This window comes from Scyliorhinus torazame, chromosome 11 (genome assembly GCF_047496885.1).
Source record: "Scyliorhinus torazame isolate Kashiwa2021f chromosome 11, sScyTor2.1, whole genome shotgun sequence".
Taxonomy (NCBI): Eukaryota; Metazoa; Chordata; class Chondrichthyes; order Carcharhiniformes; family Scyliorhinidae; genus Scyliorhinus; species Scyliorhinus torazame.
The window spans coordinates 219,304,468-219,320,933 of record NC_092717.1 but is presented as its reverse complement, the minus strand read 5'-3'; the positions used below and the strand labels follow the sequence as shown (position 1 = coordinate 219,320,933).

Sequence of the window (16,466 nt, the reverse complement as noted above, 5' to 3'; positions counted from 1 at the left end):
TTGGTTTAGGGGCAAAAGCAGGACAGTGAAACAATGCAATGTAAGCCCCTGCAACGAGAGGTATCTGCCTACCGGGGACATGAATGTGGTTAATCTTGAGGATGCCATATGCAGTGGGAGTTGCCAAAATCCACATTTTGCATCTAACACACTAAATACTCTTGCATGCGGCATGTCTGAGGTGACCTGTTCCACTGTCGTCATGTGATGATGTGGCCCAAGTACCACTTTGTTTAAATCTAAAGGTTCGATACATATCCTGACCGCATTGTCCTTTTCCACCGCAGCTACCGTTGCCAAAATCTGTGCCCCTTCCACTGGGGTAATTGCCCGCATTCCTATCATTCGATGCAGCTAACAGATGACCTTCATCGCAATTGGTATCCTTCTTGGCGCACATATTGTTGGCGTGACAGTCATCTAATCCAATATATATCGGTAGCTTGTCGATTGTTTGACAGTCAAAAATGTCACTGTACCGTGTCACTTCCGAGGCTTGAAGTTGCACAGGCTCGACATCTGGGCCAAGTTGAATAATGATCATAGATTCCCTACAGTGCAGAAGAAGGCCATTCGGCCCATGAAGCCTGCACTGACCATTCAAAAGAGCACTCCACCTCCGCCCACTCCCTCACCGTATCCGCGCATTGATCATTCCTAGTCTTCCTGTGCAGGCTGATGCTCCTCAATGCCAATGGCCTTGATTTCTGAGGGTGCAGCACCCATTTCCAGCTGCAGCCTTCCTCGTCCTCATGTGGAGCACAAACCAGTTTGCCCACTGCACTGATGCCCACGTGATACCAGGATGGTTACTACACCCAAACTGGCCAAATTCTTCATGCTAACTAAGCGCCCCCTCCCCGACCTGGGATGGGCTGCTGCCTCTTAAACTTCAAGGTGATAAGCCCTTTAAAAGGGAACAATAATAATAATAATCACTTATTGTCACAAGTAGGCTTCAATGAAATTACTGTGAAAAGCCCCTAGTCGTCTAGAATTAATCTGCATTACAAGCCAGCTGTTTAGCCCACTGTGCTAAACCAGCCCCATTAGAGAATGAGCACTTTCCTTGTTAAACATTTTTGGCATCCACGATTCCCTCCTGCATGTCTTCACCTGCCCTCAGCTGGTCTGAGGCAGAAATTTGTTGGCAGTCCAGAAAGATTAAACACAATTGCCAGAAACTGGGCTTAAACAACTTCAATTTTCCTGTTTAGGAGGGCAGGGGAATTTGGAGACCTACGCTTTCCCCAGCCCCAAGTTACAAATCCATAGATTTCAAGTTGAACATGACGTGGCAGAGTCAAAACAACGCTCCATAAGAAAGTAAAGTTAATGGCAGCTATGACAACCGTATGCAGAAGGCAGTGTCTAGGCTATTCACCATAAACATGGGTGGCACGATAGCAAAATTGCCTATGAAGTTTCACACATTAATGCATTGATTGAGGAGCAAAAGTTTCATGTCTAGGTCATTGAGTTTGTAATCGGGAAGACAATTCGCTCATGTTTCCTCATGGTTTGGAAGCACTGTTGCTTCACAACACCAGGGACCTGGGTTTGATTCCCAGCTTGGGTCACTGTCTGTGTGGAGTCTGCACATTCCTCCCGTGTCTGCGTGGGTTTCCTCCCACAAATCCTGAAAGACGTGCTTGTTGGGTGAATTGGACATTCTGAATTCGCCGTCCGTGTACCTGAACAGGTGCCGGAGTGTGGCGACGAGGTGATTTTCACAATAACTTCATTGCAGTGTTAATGTAAGCCTACTTGTGACACTAAAGTCCTGGAGCCCACTCATCAAAACATTGGCTGCCTTGCAGCTAATTTACGTTCAGCGGAAGGTTAATTGGTTCAGGGTCAGACCATCTACCACCATCTAGGGAGGACAGCCTGCCCTCAGGAGTTATCAGCCAGTCCAATCGGCCTGTAGTTCTGTAGTCCAAGCAGGACTTGGTTCGAGGGGTGGCCATTTCTAGGCCCACAGCCACTCCCTGAAGAAAAGGAAGCAATGGAGCCAGACCTCAAGGTAAGTGCGGGGTATTGGCGGGGTCTGACTGGCAGAAAGCAGCGGAGGTAATGAGGCGGGGAGGGGGGCTGGTTTGAGAGGCTGGGGGGAGAGTTAAAGGGAGGGGTAGGACTTTGGAGGAGGGGAGTTGCCTCCATTTGGCAAAGACCTCTTATCTAGCCCCTTATTGCCTCCAGTTTTTCTTTCCCCAACTCGTTGACGTTCCTCTGACCTCCAGGGCACAAGGTTGATACCAGCTAATAATGAGTTTAAAATGAGCCTTGCAATCTTTTTTCCGCTTCACAGAGTTTTTCTTTGTTGCTCAGCTCGAAAAGTAGAAAATCGAAGCTCAATAAAAGCACCAAGTGCAGACCCACTTTCTGAGAAGGAGAGAGTCGAATATCGAATATTATTTTAATAATAACGTATTAAATGAAGCTGGAGAGTTCACGGTCACAATACCTTCTTCTCCATCTGCAGATTCACACGTCCCTGATCAATGGCAGGCCCAGTGCCGAAGACCCTTCCCCTACTTTGTTGGCATTTACCTCGGCTCGTTACATCCGCCTGCTCCTTCAGCGCATCAGAACACTCAACGCTGACCTCATGACCCTTGGCTTCCGTGACCCGAAGGAAGTTGATCCAATTGTTACTCGTAGGGTAAGGAAAATGGGACCATTGAAGGCCTTTTCTGGCATTTGTTTCTTTTCATGTCGACAGGAGTAACCGGGCCGCTTCACCTCGTGAATAACGAGGATGCAACATTTTGTTCAAAGGATTTTCCTTGTTCCTTTGTTTTGCTGAAGCTGATAACTTGTTGAATACCTTGTGCCTTTTACCATCCATTTGAAAATTTGTAGATTACGCTTTACCTTTCAAAGCCAGATCGTTCTAACTGTACAATTTGACTTATAAGGTAGCAACACAACAAAACGAGACTGTGAGTTTGCTGTCGTAATTAATTTCGAGGTGTTCATACCGTAACCCAGTTTTTGTTTAAAATACAACTAATTTTCGAATGCCTACATTGTGTAAATGTAAAGCCCACGCTTGTGTGTCCTGTGTATTTAGGAATTTAATGTGGCATAATGATTGCACTGAATGCTCAAAGGTTTCAGTTTACATCTGGTTTATTTTTTTACACAGTACTACTACTCCATCAAGGATATCTCTGTTGGAGGCATGTGTATTTGTTACGGTCATGCACGCAGCTGTCCGTGGGATGAAGCACTAATGGTTCGTAACAGATTTAAGTCCATAGAAAATTAGTGCATGTGAGCATTGCGCAGTCATCATAATTTACCACAGTTTGAGGACGTGAAGGCTGGTGAATGTGTGCGCCAAGTGTGTGTCATTTTAGGGCTGGCATTTCTTGGTTTAATTGTTATCCTAAATCCTGTCGTAAATCTTGAATTATTCCTCTGTGAGCAATGTAATGAAGGTAGTTATAATCTGATTAGAGCTAATCCCATTGTGACCATGCAGTCCAATTTCCTTGGGTTCGGGGTTCTTCGTTGTGCAGTTATACATCGTCAGCCCCGTACAGGAGAGAGGGAACTTGCTATCGGCCACCGAGGGAAATGCGGCAGAATTACACCAGGGCACCCACTGCGGCTTCAGAGAGGGACCAACGTTAAAGTGGGATAAAAGCTGTAATGCCATTTTTATTTTAGGTCTCGGAGTGGAGTGAGCCGGTGCCTAAAAGTGGCCATCCCTGGGTGGGAAGTATTAGAGATTGCAGGCTGGAATGTCATTTCCCCACAACCCGTCTCATTCCAGTCACGTATTCCCTGCTGGGGCGGAAGGTAGTGCGAGCAGCAGGGGTGGGGGGGATCGAGGCTTTCCCACTTCAACATTTCAGGAAGTGGGATAGAGAAAAGAAAACAGCTCTTGGATCTCTCTTGAGGAGTATCACATTTAACAATGGAACAGTTACAGAGAACGGCTGCGATCAGTTACCCCGGGACATTTTACTCTGTTACTGGTGCTGTACAAATGCAAGTTGCCTATCGATATTCCTTCTGCCAAAATGAATCACCTCATGTTTCTCTGCATTGAACGTCATCTTATGTTAATCAATATCAAGCATCTCAGCTTGCTAATGTTCAAATAAATGTTACCAACTGCAGGCGCGTCCATAAGCCTGTTATTTATTGTGCTGTCACAGGCAGATGTTAACACTTTTCTGCAACTTAAATTTTGCAAAATGGTGAACTTTAAAGGCTGCCACTATTAAATGTCAAAATTATGATCCCATGGTTAGTTGGGCTTCAGGCTGAGCTACGAGAGTCCATGCAGTAGAAGCCACATTTGGCCGCTGCGAGCTCTTTCACCTGAAGTGTTACACTTTAAGCAGCAACAGAGACAAGAGCAGAAATAAAAACAGAAAATGGTGGGAAACCTCAACAGGTCAGGCAGCATCCGTGGAGAGAGCAACAGAGTTAGCTTTTCGAGTCTGCATGACTCTTCAGAGCAGAGAAAAGGGCAGACCTCTCAACGGCAAGCTATCAAACCCAGCAGCACAACGGCTCTCTGACAGACAGAAAATACTTTGTCACCCCTTTAACTAGTGGAGAAAACTGTGGATTCAGACAATCAATATGCAGTTTCTCCATGTGGAAAGGCTTCCACACAATTACCTCGTGCAGAGAGGCAAAGAAAGAACGATTAGCTGTATATCCAAGACTTAAAAACATTTCAATCAGCTTTGCAACAATGAGAGAATTGAGGAGCACTCCTACCCCTCGCCCCCCCCCCCCCCCCGCCCCCCCCCCCCCCTCTCTCCGCGACCCCCCAGTAAAGGCTGTTACTGTGGATTAGATTTAGTCGACCCCAAGTCTCAGCACACGCTGAAATAATAAAAATATGTAATCTGAGTTCCAGAGAAACCTCTCAAGTATCGGACTGAGATGATTAAAGAAATACACGTTATTCAAAGTTGGTCTTGACTGCGACAGAGTTGGCAGCGTTTTTGAATTCCAGGTTTCTTTGAATTTAGCCACATTAATGATGTTTAACCTTCGTTCCATTCTGAACTTGGTCCTCTTGGACTTTGCGTTTAACCTGAAATAACCAATTTAGTTTTGCTTTCTGGATTGAATAAACAGAGTAGAAATACCCTCCCCCCCCACTGGAGTTTGGACTCAGGCAAATAGGACCAGCTGTTAGGAAAAACCTTTGTCCAATCAAGTGTTGGTCATTAGTCAGTGCTTGTGGAGCTGACCTTTGACCCAAGTTGATCTCAGTAAAATTACGGTATTTGAGCTTGAATGGATAGCATCAGGCTTTAAAAAAATATTTAACCTTTACCAACTAAGGGTCAATTTTGCGTGGCCAATCCCCCTACCCTGCACATTTTTGGGTTGTGGGGGTGAGACGCACGCACGCAGACATGATGAGTTTTTACAGATGAACCAGGTTCCTGACCGAAGGTAATAAAGACTTATGAATACTCGGGAACATTTCAATGACATCATCAACGTACATCCTGTCTCATGCAATGAATTCTGAATGCCCTTTCCTCCCAGGTAACCTGAAATGCAGAACACTTTTGATATCGCCAAGGCAGTAATGTTCCTTTTGTTAAAAATGTATTTTAGAGATTGCAGTGCCAATGTGAGCACAACACCTGTGGGGAGAGCTGCAGCGAGTGTTGCCCTGGTTACCATCAGAAACCATGGCGGTCTGGAAACTTTTCTTCTGACAATACTTGTGAGAGTAAGTAAATATTTCCAAGCGCTTTTAATAAGAGGAAAATAGGTGACACAACGCCCATTTCTGGGGTGGCGCCATGCCACTAATATGGTGGACAGGAAGCGCACACTCACGACAAGCCAGATGTGCGCCATCCGCCATATTGGTAAAGGCAGAAAATCGCTAGGCGGTGCCCATGGCTGGGACCACGTGTTAGGTCATTCGAATGTGCAAACAAATGGATTAAAGCCCGTGTTAGCCTTCCCCCCAACTCCCTCCAATCCAAACTTGGTTGACAAAGCAGCCGGCAGTGACTACACTGCCGGCGGGGCAGTAAATCTGGGGCTGGATTTACCGCCCCGCCCCGCCACATTTCTGCCCCGACCCGCCGGCGGGATTCTCCGTTACGCCGGCCGGTCAATGGGGTTCCTCATTGTGAGGCAGCCCCACGCCGTCGGGAAACCCCCGGGTGCCAGCAAAACGGAGAATCACGGCGGCAGAGAATCCCGCCCCAGGTCCCCCCATCAATATCCATTGCTCAAATGGTGACTTCCAAAAGGGAAGTGGACATGGCCACCATTTTACTGCATAACATCATTTGAAAATATATTTAAAATGAATTGTGTAGACTATTCAAAATCTAAGGCAGTGCTGCAGCAGCAATATCTACACAGCTAAGGGCAGGTTGTACCATGTTGGGAAAAATTGGGGGGGGGGGTTGTGGGGGAGTGGCAGACATGTGGTTGCTTAATTAATGCTTTTTAATTAGTTCAGCAAGAAGCTGATAGAAATCTACAAATGGGAGTAGAGCCAACTCACATTGTTATGATCTGGAAGGCATTGCCTGAAAGTGTCGTGGAAACAGATTCAGAAGTAACATCCAACAGGGAATTGGGTCAATACTTGAAAAATTACTAATTGTGGGCTATCGGAGGGACTTGGGGCGATTTGAATATCTCTTTCAAAGTGCTAGCATAGGCAGGAAGGGCTAAATAATCTCCCGCTGTGCTCTATGATTCTATTGAACATTGACATGCAGGCTTTATGGGTGGCTGAAGGCATACATGGACATTGTACTGAGGTTTTGCATGTGGATTAGGATGATTAGACTACTGGGGTGGTAAATATCAACAAGAACAGAATCATCGAATGGTTACAGCAGAGGATGCCATTTGGCGCACCATGTCCATGCTGGCCCACTGCAAGGGACCTCAACCTTGTCCCACTCCCCGCAATTTCCCCATCGCAAATAATTTTTCTCCTCAGATAATTAACCATTTCCCTTTTGAAAGCCATGATTGAATCTGCCTCCGCCTCACAATCAGGCACTGAGTGCATTCCAGATCCTAACCACTCACTGCATAGAACATAGAACGTAGAACAGTACAGCACAGAACAGGCCCTTCCGCCCTCGATGTTGTGCCGAGCATTGTCCGAAACCAAGATCAAGCTATCCCACTCCCTGTCATTCTGGTGTGCTCCATGTGCCTATCCAATAACCGCTTGAAAGTTCCGAAAGTGTCCGACTCCACTATCACAGCAGGCAGTCCATTCCACACTCTAACCACTCTCTGAGTCAAGAACCTACCTCGGACATCCCTCCTATATCTCCCACCCTGAATCATATAGTTATGCCCCCTTGTAATAGCTACATCCACCTGAGGAAATAGTCTCTGAACGTCCACTCTATCTATCCCCCTCATTATCTTATAAACCTCTATTAAGTCGCCTCTCATCCTCCTCTGCTCCAAAGAGAAAAGCCCTAGCTCCCTCAACCATTCCTCATAAGACCTATCCTGAAAACCAGTATCCTGGTAAATCTCCTTTGCACCCTTTCCAATGCTTCCACATCCTTCCGATAATGAGGTGACCAGAACTGCACACAATATTCCAAATGTGGTCTCACCAGGGTCATGTATAGTTGCAGCATAACCCCGCGGCTCTTAAACTCAAGCCCCCTGTTAATAAATGCTAAAACACTGTAAGCCTTCTTTACGGCTCTATCCACTTGAGTGACAACCTTCAGAGATCTGTCGACATGAACCCCATGATCTCTCTGTTCCTCCACATTCCTCAGAACCCTGCCGTTGACCCTGTAATCCGCATTCAAATTTTTTCGACCAAAATGAATCACCTTGCTCTTATCAGGGTTAAACTCCATCTGCCATTTTTCGGCCCAGCTTTGCATCCTATCAATGTCTCTTTGCAGCCTACAACAGCCCTCCACCTCATCCACTACTCCACCAATCTTGGTGTCATCAGCAAATTTACTGACCCACCCTTCAGCCCCCTCCTCCAAGTCATTGATAAAAATCACAAATAGCAGAGGACCCATCACTGATCCCTGTGGTACACTGCTGGTAACTGGTCTCCAGTCTGAAAATTTTCCATCCACCACCACTCTCTGTCTTCTATGTGATAGCCAGTTACTTATCCAATTGGCCAAATTTCCCTCTACCCCACACCTCCTTACTTTCTTCATGAGCCGACCATGGGGAACCTTATCAAACGCCTTACTAAAATCCATGTATACTACATCAACTGCTCTACCTTCATCTACACACTTAGTTACCTCCTCAAAGAATTCAATCAAATTTGTGAGGCAAGACTTGCCCTTCACAAATCCATGTTGACTATCCCGGATTAAGCTGCATCTTTCCAAATGGCCATAAATCCTATCTTTCAGGACCTTTTCCATTATCTTCCCGACCACCGAGGTAAGACTAACTGGCCTATAATTACCAGGGTCATTCCTGTTCCCTTTCTTGAACAGTGGAACAACATTCGCCACTCTCCAGTCCTCTGACACTATCCCCGTGGACAGCGAGGACCCAAAGATCAAAGCCAAAGGCTCTGCAATCTCATCCTTGCCTCCCAAAGAATCCTTGGATATATCCCATCTGGCCCAGGGGTCTTGTCGACCCTCAGGTTTTGCAAAATTGCTAATACATCCTTCCTCAGGATACATACATACCTCCTCCAGCCTACCCGCCTGAATCACACTCTCATCCTCAAAAACATGGCCCCTCTCCTTTGTGAACACTGAAGGAAAGTATTCATTCAACGCCTCCTATTTTTTCTGACTCCATGCACAAATTCCCACTACTGTCCTTGACCGGCCCTACCCTCACCCTGGTCATTCTTTTATTTCTCACATAAGAGTAAAAAGCCTTGGGGGCTTCCCTTGATCCGACCCACCAAGGACTTCTCATAGCTCTCCTAAGCCCTTTTTTCAGCTCATTCCTTGCTACCTTGTAACCCTCAAGCGACCCTACCGAACCTTGTTTTCTCATCCTTACATACTTTTCCTCTTGACAAGACAGTCAACCTCTTTTGTGAACCATGGTTCCCTCACATGGCCATTTCCTCCCTGCCTGACAGGGACATGCCTATCAAGGACACGCAGTATTTGTTCCTTGAACAAGCTCCACTTTTCATTTGTGCCTTTCCCTGACAGTTTCTGTTCCCATCTTATGCTCCTTAATTCTTGCCTAATCGCATCATAATTACCCCTCCCCCAATTATAAACCTTGCCCTGCCGTATGGCCCTATCCCTCTCCATTGCAATAGTGAAAGACACCGAATTGTGGTCACTATCTCCAAAGTGCTCTCCCACCAACAAATCTAACTCTTGGCCCGGTTCATTACCAAGTACCAAATCCAATGTGGCTCCCCCTCTTGTCGGCCTAACCACATATTGTGTCAGGAAACCTTCCTGCACACTCTGCCCCATCCGAACTGTTCAACCTATAGAGGTTCCAATCAATATTTGGAAAGTTAAAGTTACCCATGACAACTACCCTGAGACCTCCACACCTATCCATAATCTGTTTTGCAATTTCTTCCTCCATATCTCTATTACTATTTGGGGGCCGATAGAAAACTCCTAACAATGTGACTGCTCCTTTCCTATTTCTAACTTCGGCCCATATTACCTCAGTAGGCAGATCCCCTTCAAACTGCCTTTCTGCAGCCGTTAAACTATCCTTGATGAGCAATGCGACTCCTCCACCTCTTTTACCACCTTCCCTACTCTTACTGAAACATCTATACCCCGGAACTTCCAACAACCATTCCTGTCCCTGTTCTACCCATGTCTCCGTAATGGCCACAACATCGTAGTCCCAAGTACCACTCCACGCTCCAAGTTCACCTACCTTATTCCGGATGCTCCTTGCATTGAAGTAGACACACTTCAACGCACCTTTCTGTCTGCCGGTACACTCCTGCGACCTTGATACCCTCCTCAGTACCTCACTACTCTCAACACTGGCTTCTGGACTACAGCTCGTTTTCCCAGCCCCCTGACAAATTAGTTTAAACCCCCCCCCCCCCCCCCCCGAAGAACCGGAGCAAATTTCCCTCCCAGGATATTGGTGCCCCTCTGGTTCAGGTGCAAACCACCCTGTCTGTACAGGTCCCACCTTCCCCAGAATGTGCTCCAATTATCCACGTATCTGAAACCCTCCCTCCTACACCAATCCTGCAGCCACGTGTTTATCTGCGCTCTCTCCCTGTTCCTCACCTCACTAGCACGTGGCACCGGCAACAAACCAGTGATGACAACATGGTTTGTCCTGGCTCTCAGCTTCCATCCTAGCTCCCTAAATTCCTGTTTTAAATCCCCATCCCTTCCCTTACCTATGTCGTTGGTACCGATGTGCACCACGACTTGTGACTGCTCCCCCTCCCCTTTAAGGATTCTGAAAACACGGTCCGAGACGTCACAGACCCTGGCACCCGGAAGGCAACATACCATCCGTCAATCTCTTTCGCTGCCACAGAACCGTCTATCTGTCCCTCTAACTATCGAGTCCCCAATAACTATTGCTTTCCTGCTCTCCCTCCTTCCCTTCTGAGCCACAGGGATGGACTCAATGCTGGAGATCCGTTCACCATGGCTTACCTCTGGTAGGTCGTCCCCCTCAACAGTATCCAAAACGGTATACTTGTTACTGAGGGGAACGACCACAGAGGATCCCTGCACTGACTGCTTCCTCCCAGCCCCTCTCACCGTCACCCATCTAGCTTGATTCTTTAGAGTAACTACATCCCTGAAGCTACTATCTGTGACCACCTCTGCCTCCCGAATGATCTGAAGTTCATCCTGCTCCAGCTCCAGTCCCCTAACGCGGTTTCTGAGGAGCTGGAGATGGGTGCACTTTCCACACATGAAATCAGCAGGGACACGTCCCTCACCTCAAACATTCTGCAGGAGGAACAATGCATTGCCTTCCCTGCCATCCCCTCTAGGTAAAAAAAAGAAAAAGAAAGAAAGAGCTTACTAGTTATTCACTCTATCCCTTAGGTTAAAGGAGGTGGAAAGGTGGGGGGCACTACAAGTGTAGTGTCTAGGGTTTAGAAACTGCCCAACTTAAATACAGGTAAAAACAAAACTACTGTGCCCCACACGAGAACAGCAATCAGCTGCTTTTGGGCCTGCACAAACAATTTAAATCTTTACTACTTACCCAGCAGTCACTCTGTCCTCAATCCGACCGGATTCAGCTGGAAACTCCCAACAGTGAGTTTAAAAAAATTTTACTCCCCTTCTCAGCAAGCACTCACTCAGCAATCACTGCGCCCCGCACGATAACACCTCAGGGAAAAGAAAAACTACTTACCAGTCACCAGCCAATCACTTACCTGCAGGCTGTGATGTTACGGTTCAACCTCTCTCTACTTCTACCTGCCCTCGAGTCTCCCTCTTGATCTTTACTCGGCTGGGATCCTTATATTGATTGTCTTTTTTTTTTCTTGTTAGAGGAGGAGGTAGCGAGGGAAACACTGAAGAACTGTTTTGGGGTTTAACTGTCACTTGACAACAGCTCCTCCACAAACCACCTTCAAGGTACGGTGACCGCAATGCCCTGATGCAAACAGCCAATCAGCAGCTCCGCTCTACTGCCCTCTGCTGGATGCTTGTCTTCACTTGAACACCTAGGGTGTCTTGCTCAGTTACTCTTTCTGGATGCAGTGACCACAATGCACTGATGCAAATTTTCCCCGCAACAGCCAATCAGCAGCTCTGCTCTACTGCCCTCTGCTGGATGCTTGTCTTCACTCGAACACCTAGGGTGTCTTGCTCAGGTACACTTTCTGGATGCAGTGACCGCAATCCACTGATGCAAATTTTCCCCGCAACAGCCAATCAGCAGCTCTACTCTACTGCCCTCTGCTGGATGCTTGTCTTGACTTGACAACCTAGGGTGTCTTGCTCAGGTACACTTTCTGGATGCAATGACCGCAATGCACTGATGCAAATTTTCCCCGCAACAGCCAATCAGCAGCACCGCTCTACTGCCCTCTGCTGGATGCGTGTCTTCACACGAACACCTAGGGTGTCTTGCTCAGGTACACTTTCTGGATGCAGTGACCGCAATGCACTGTTGCAAATTTTCCCCACAACAGCCAATCAACAGCTCCGCTCTACTGCCCTCTGCTGGATGCTTGTCTTCACTCGAACACCTAGGGTGTCTTGCTCAGGTATACCTTCTGGATGCAGTGTCCGCAATGCACTGATGCAAATTTTCCCCGCAATAACCAATCAGCATCTCCGCTCTACTGCCCTCTGCTGGATGCTTGTCTTCACTCGAACACCGAGGTTGTTTTGTTCAGGTCCACTTTCTGAATGCAGTGACAGCAATGCACTGATGCAAATCTTCCCCGCAAAAGCCAATCAGCAGTTCCGCTCTACTGCCCTCTGCTGGATGTTTGTCTTCACTTGACCACCTAGGGTGTTTTGCTCAGCTACACTTTCGGGATGCAGTGACCGCAATGCACTGAGCAAATTTTCCCCGCAACAGCCAATCAGCAGCTCCACTCTACTGCCCTCTGCTGGATGCTTGTCATCACTCGAACACAAGGGTGTCTTGCTGAGCTACACTTTCTGGTGCAGTGACCAGAATGCACTGATGCAGATATTCCCCACACAGCCAATCAGCTGCTCCACTCTACTGCCCTCTGCTGGATGCTTGTCTTCACTCGAACACCGAGGTTGTCTTGTTCAGGTCCACTTTCTGGATGCAGTGACAGCAATGCACTGATGCAGATTTTCCCCACAACAGCCAATCAGCAGCTCCGCTCTACTGCCCTCTGCTGGATGCTTGTCTTCACTCGAACACCGAGGGTGTCTTGCTCAGGTATACTTTCTGGATGCAGTGTCCGCAATGCACTGATGTAGATTTTCCCCGCAACAGCCAATCAGCATCTCTACTCTACTGCCCTCTGCTGGATGCTTGACTTCACTTGAACACCTATGGTGCTTTGCTCAGCTACACTTTCGGGATGCAGTGACCGCAATGCACTGAGAAAATTTTCCCCGCAACAGCCAATCAGCAGATCCACTCGACTGCCCTCTGCTGGATGCTTGTCTTCACTTGAACACCTAGGGTGTCTTGCTCAGGTACACTTTCTGGATGCAGTGACCGCAATGCACTGATGCAAATTTCCCTGCAACAGCCAATCAGCAGCTCCGCTCTACTGCCCTCTGGATGCTTGTCTTCACTTGAACTCCTAGGGTGTCTTGCTCAGGTACACTTTCTGGATGCAGTGACTGCAATGCACTGATGCAAATCTTCCCCGCAACAGCCAATCAGCAGCTCTGCTCTACTGCCTTGTGCTGGATGCTTGTCTTCACCCGAACACCTAGGGTGTTTTGCTCAGGTACACTTTTTGGATGCAGTGACTGCAATGCACTGATGCAAATCTTCCCCGCAACAGCCAATCAACAGCTTCGCTCTACTGCCCTCTGCTGGATGCTTGTCTTCAATTGAACACCTCGGGTGTCTTGCTCACGTATACTTTCTGGATGCAGTGACCGCAGTGCACTGATGCAGATTGTCCCTGCAACAGCCAATCAGCAGCTCCGCTCTATTGTTCTCTGCTGAATACTTGTCTTCACTTGAACACCTAGGGTGTCTTGCTCAGGTACACTTTCTGGATGCAGTGACCGCAGTGCACTGATGCAAATTTTCCCCGCAACAGCCAATCAGCAGATCCACTCGACTGCCCTCTGCTGGATGCTTGTCTTCACTTGAACACCTAGGGTGTCTTGCTCAGGTACACTTTCTGGATGCAGTGACCGCAATGCACTGATGCAAATTTCCCTGCAACAGCCAATCAGCAGCTCCGCTCTACTGCCCTCTGGATGCTTGTCTTCACTTGAACTCCTAGGGTGTCTTGCTCAGGTACACTTTCTGGATGCAGTGACTGCAATGCACTGATGCAAATCTTCCCCGCAACAGCCAATCAGCAGCTCTGCTCTACTGCCTTGTGCTGGATGCTTGTCTTCACCCGAACACCTAGGGTGTTTTGCTCAGGTACACTTTTTGGATGCAGTGACTGCAATGCACTGATGCAAATCTTCCCCGCAACAGCCAATCAACAGCTTCGCTCTACTGCCCTCTGCTGGATGCTTGTCTTCAATTGAACACCTCGGGTGTCTTGCTCACGTATACTTTCTGGATGCAGTGACCGCAGTGCACTGATGCAGATTGTCCCTGCAACAGCCAATCAGCAGCTCCGCTCTATTGTTCTCTGCTGAATACTTGTCTTCACTTGAACACCTAGGGTGTCTTGCTCAGGTACACTTTCTGGATGCAGTGACCGCAGTGCACTGATGCAAATTTTCCCCACAACAGCCAATCAGCAGCTCCGCTCTATTGCCCTCTGCTGAATGCTTGTCTTCACTTGAACACCTACGGTGTCTTGCTCAGGTACACTTTCTGGATGCAGTGACCGCAGTGCACTGATGCAAATTTTCCCCACAACAGCCAATCAGCAGCTCCGCTTTATTGCCCTCTGCTGAATGCTTGTCTTCACTTGAACACCTACGGTGTCTTGCTCAGGTACACTTTCTGGATGTAGTGGCCGCAATGCTCTGATGCAAATTTCCCCCGCAACAGCCAATCAGCAGCCCTGCTCTACTGTCCTCTGCTGGATGCTTGTCTTCACTTGAACACCTGGGGTTATAAAAAAGTTTTTCCTTATGTTGCCTTTGGTGCTTTTGCCATTCACCATAAATTCTCTGGTTCTCAACACTTCTTCCAATGGTTGGGCCAAAAGTCCCCGCTTGTGTCTATAATAACCGTCACGGGTGGTCTTGAGGATGTTGGCTATGAGGAGAGGTTGAATATACCAGGATTGTTTTCCCTGGAAAGGTGGAGGCTGAGGAGACCTTATAGAGGTCTGCAAAATTATGAGAGGCATAGACAAGGTGGATAGTCAGAGGCTTTTTCCAAGGGTGGAAGCATCAATTACAAGGGGGCACAGGTTCAAGGTGCGAGGGGGAAAGTTTAAGGGAGATGTGCGGGGTAGGTTTTTCCCGCAGAGTAGTGGGTGCCTGGAACGTGCTGCCAGAGGATATGGTGGACGCAGGCACATTAGCAACATTTAAGAGGCATCTGGATGGGTACATGAATAGGGAGGAAATAGAGGGGTATGGACCGAGTAAGGGCAGAAGTTTTTTATAAAAGTTAGGGCATCATGATCGGCACAGGCTTGGAGGGCCGAAGGGCCTGTTCGTGTTGTACGTTTCTTGGTTCTTTTGTTCTTTGACAACTCAATTGATCCCCCAGTGGGACTCATGGAATACCAGCTCCCAGAGGCCTAGCAGCTGGGGCTCATGAAATTAACACTTAAAAGCCGGCCTGGATTGGGGCCGGCATGATTAGTAGTCCTGGCTGGGACCTAAATACTGTATGCCGTGTTGTAGCCTTTACGTTTGCCTTAAGAATAAATCTGTGCTTATATTACCTTCTCGGGTCTCCTGGAGATTGTATAGTGTGGGACTTTCTAATTTGATGCAACATGAACGTTCAATTTGTCACTGCCTCAATTCAATATAAAGTAGCTGCGCTCTTTCCCCAATAAAAAAAGTAGAATTTTCCTTTATTTCGCAGTAAAAATAAATGTATTATGTAATTTCAAGCTTGAATGTGAAACGATGGCAGACTAATTATTACCATCTACATGTGTGAATCATAAAAAACATCTTTGAATTGTGTTACCAATATGTGGCCTGAAGTTGTGTCAGGATTATGGGCGCGATTTAACAGGAAAAACAAGAGTCCCATTTTGGATGCGTTTAGTGGGGTGTTTCTCAGCCCCTGCAGCACCAAGAACGATCTCGCTATCAAACACAACTTTTTTTTGGCCTTGATGAGGAACTCCGTGCCGAGGCCGCACCTACCTCGATTTCCTGCACCGACGAGCTCAGACTGCCAGTGCAGGAAAAGATTGGTGCCCACTTTTAAATGCACCTCGATCTCTCGACCCCCCCACCGCAACCTCCGGACTCGCCTAACACCACAAGGGGATCCTCAAGCCCCCCCCCTCACCCCACTTCATAAGGGCACCCCCAGGCACGATCCATGGCACGGCCAACCAGGCACCCGAGCACCATGGCACTGCCAGTCTGGAACCTGGGCAGTGCCCCAGCCAGTCTGGAAGTGGCACCTGTCAGGGTGACATTGTCAGGGTGCCCAGGTGCACTGTCAAGGTGACAGGCTGGCAGTGCTAAGGTGTCCGGTTGGCAGCGGGACTGCCAGGGTACCACCCCGCCCAGAGCCCGACCACCTGAGGGCCTCCGATGGGCTGGGGGATCCTCCCCAGGTGCCTTTAAACCTGGTCCACGTTATGTGGACCAGTGCTAAATGACGCCACGGTGAGGTCTCCCAGATGCGGCCTCAGTTCCAGGGCCTCGGGAGAATCCTCGGCCCAGTGTGTGTGATATCCAGATCCCAACCACCTGCGAGATAGAATCATA

The 16,466-nt window shown here is 48.0% G+C and overlaps 1 protein-coding gene across 1 annotated transcript in view; it reads left to right on the top strand.

Annotated features, from left to right (window-relative positions):
* The window catches only part of lama1 (laminin, alpha 1), a 470,787-nt gene that overhangs the window by 143,528 nt on the left and 310,793 nt on the right, over nucleotides 1–16,466 (top strand). The window contains exons 5-7 of the mRNA XM_072468337.1: nucleotides 2,486–2,665; nucleotides 3,152–3,241; nucleotides 5,605–5,722. Of these exons, the coding sequence (XP_072324438.1) occupies nucleotides 2,486–2,665; nucleotides 3,152–3,241; nucleotides 5,605–5,722 (388 nt within the window). The remainder of the gene's footprint in view (nucleotides 1–2,485; nucleotides 2,666–3,151; nucleotides 3,242–5,604; nucleotides 5,723–16,466) is intronic.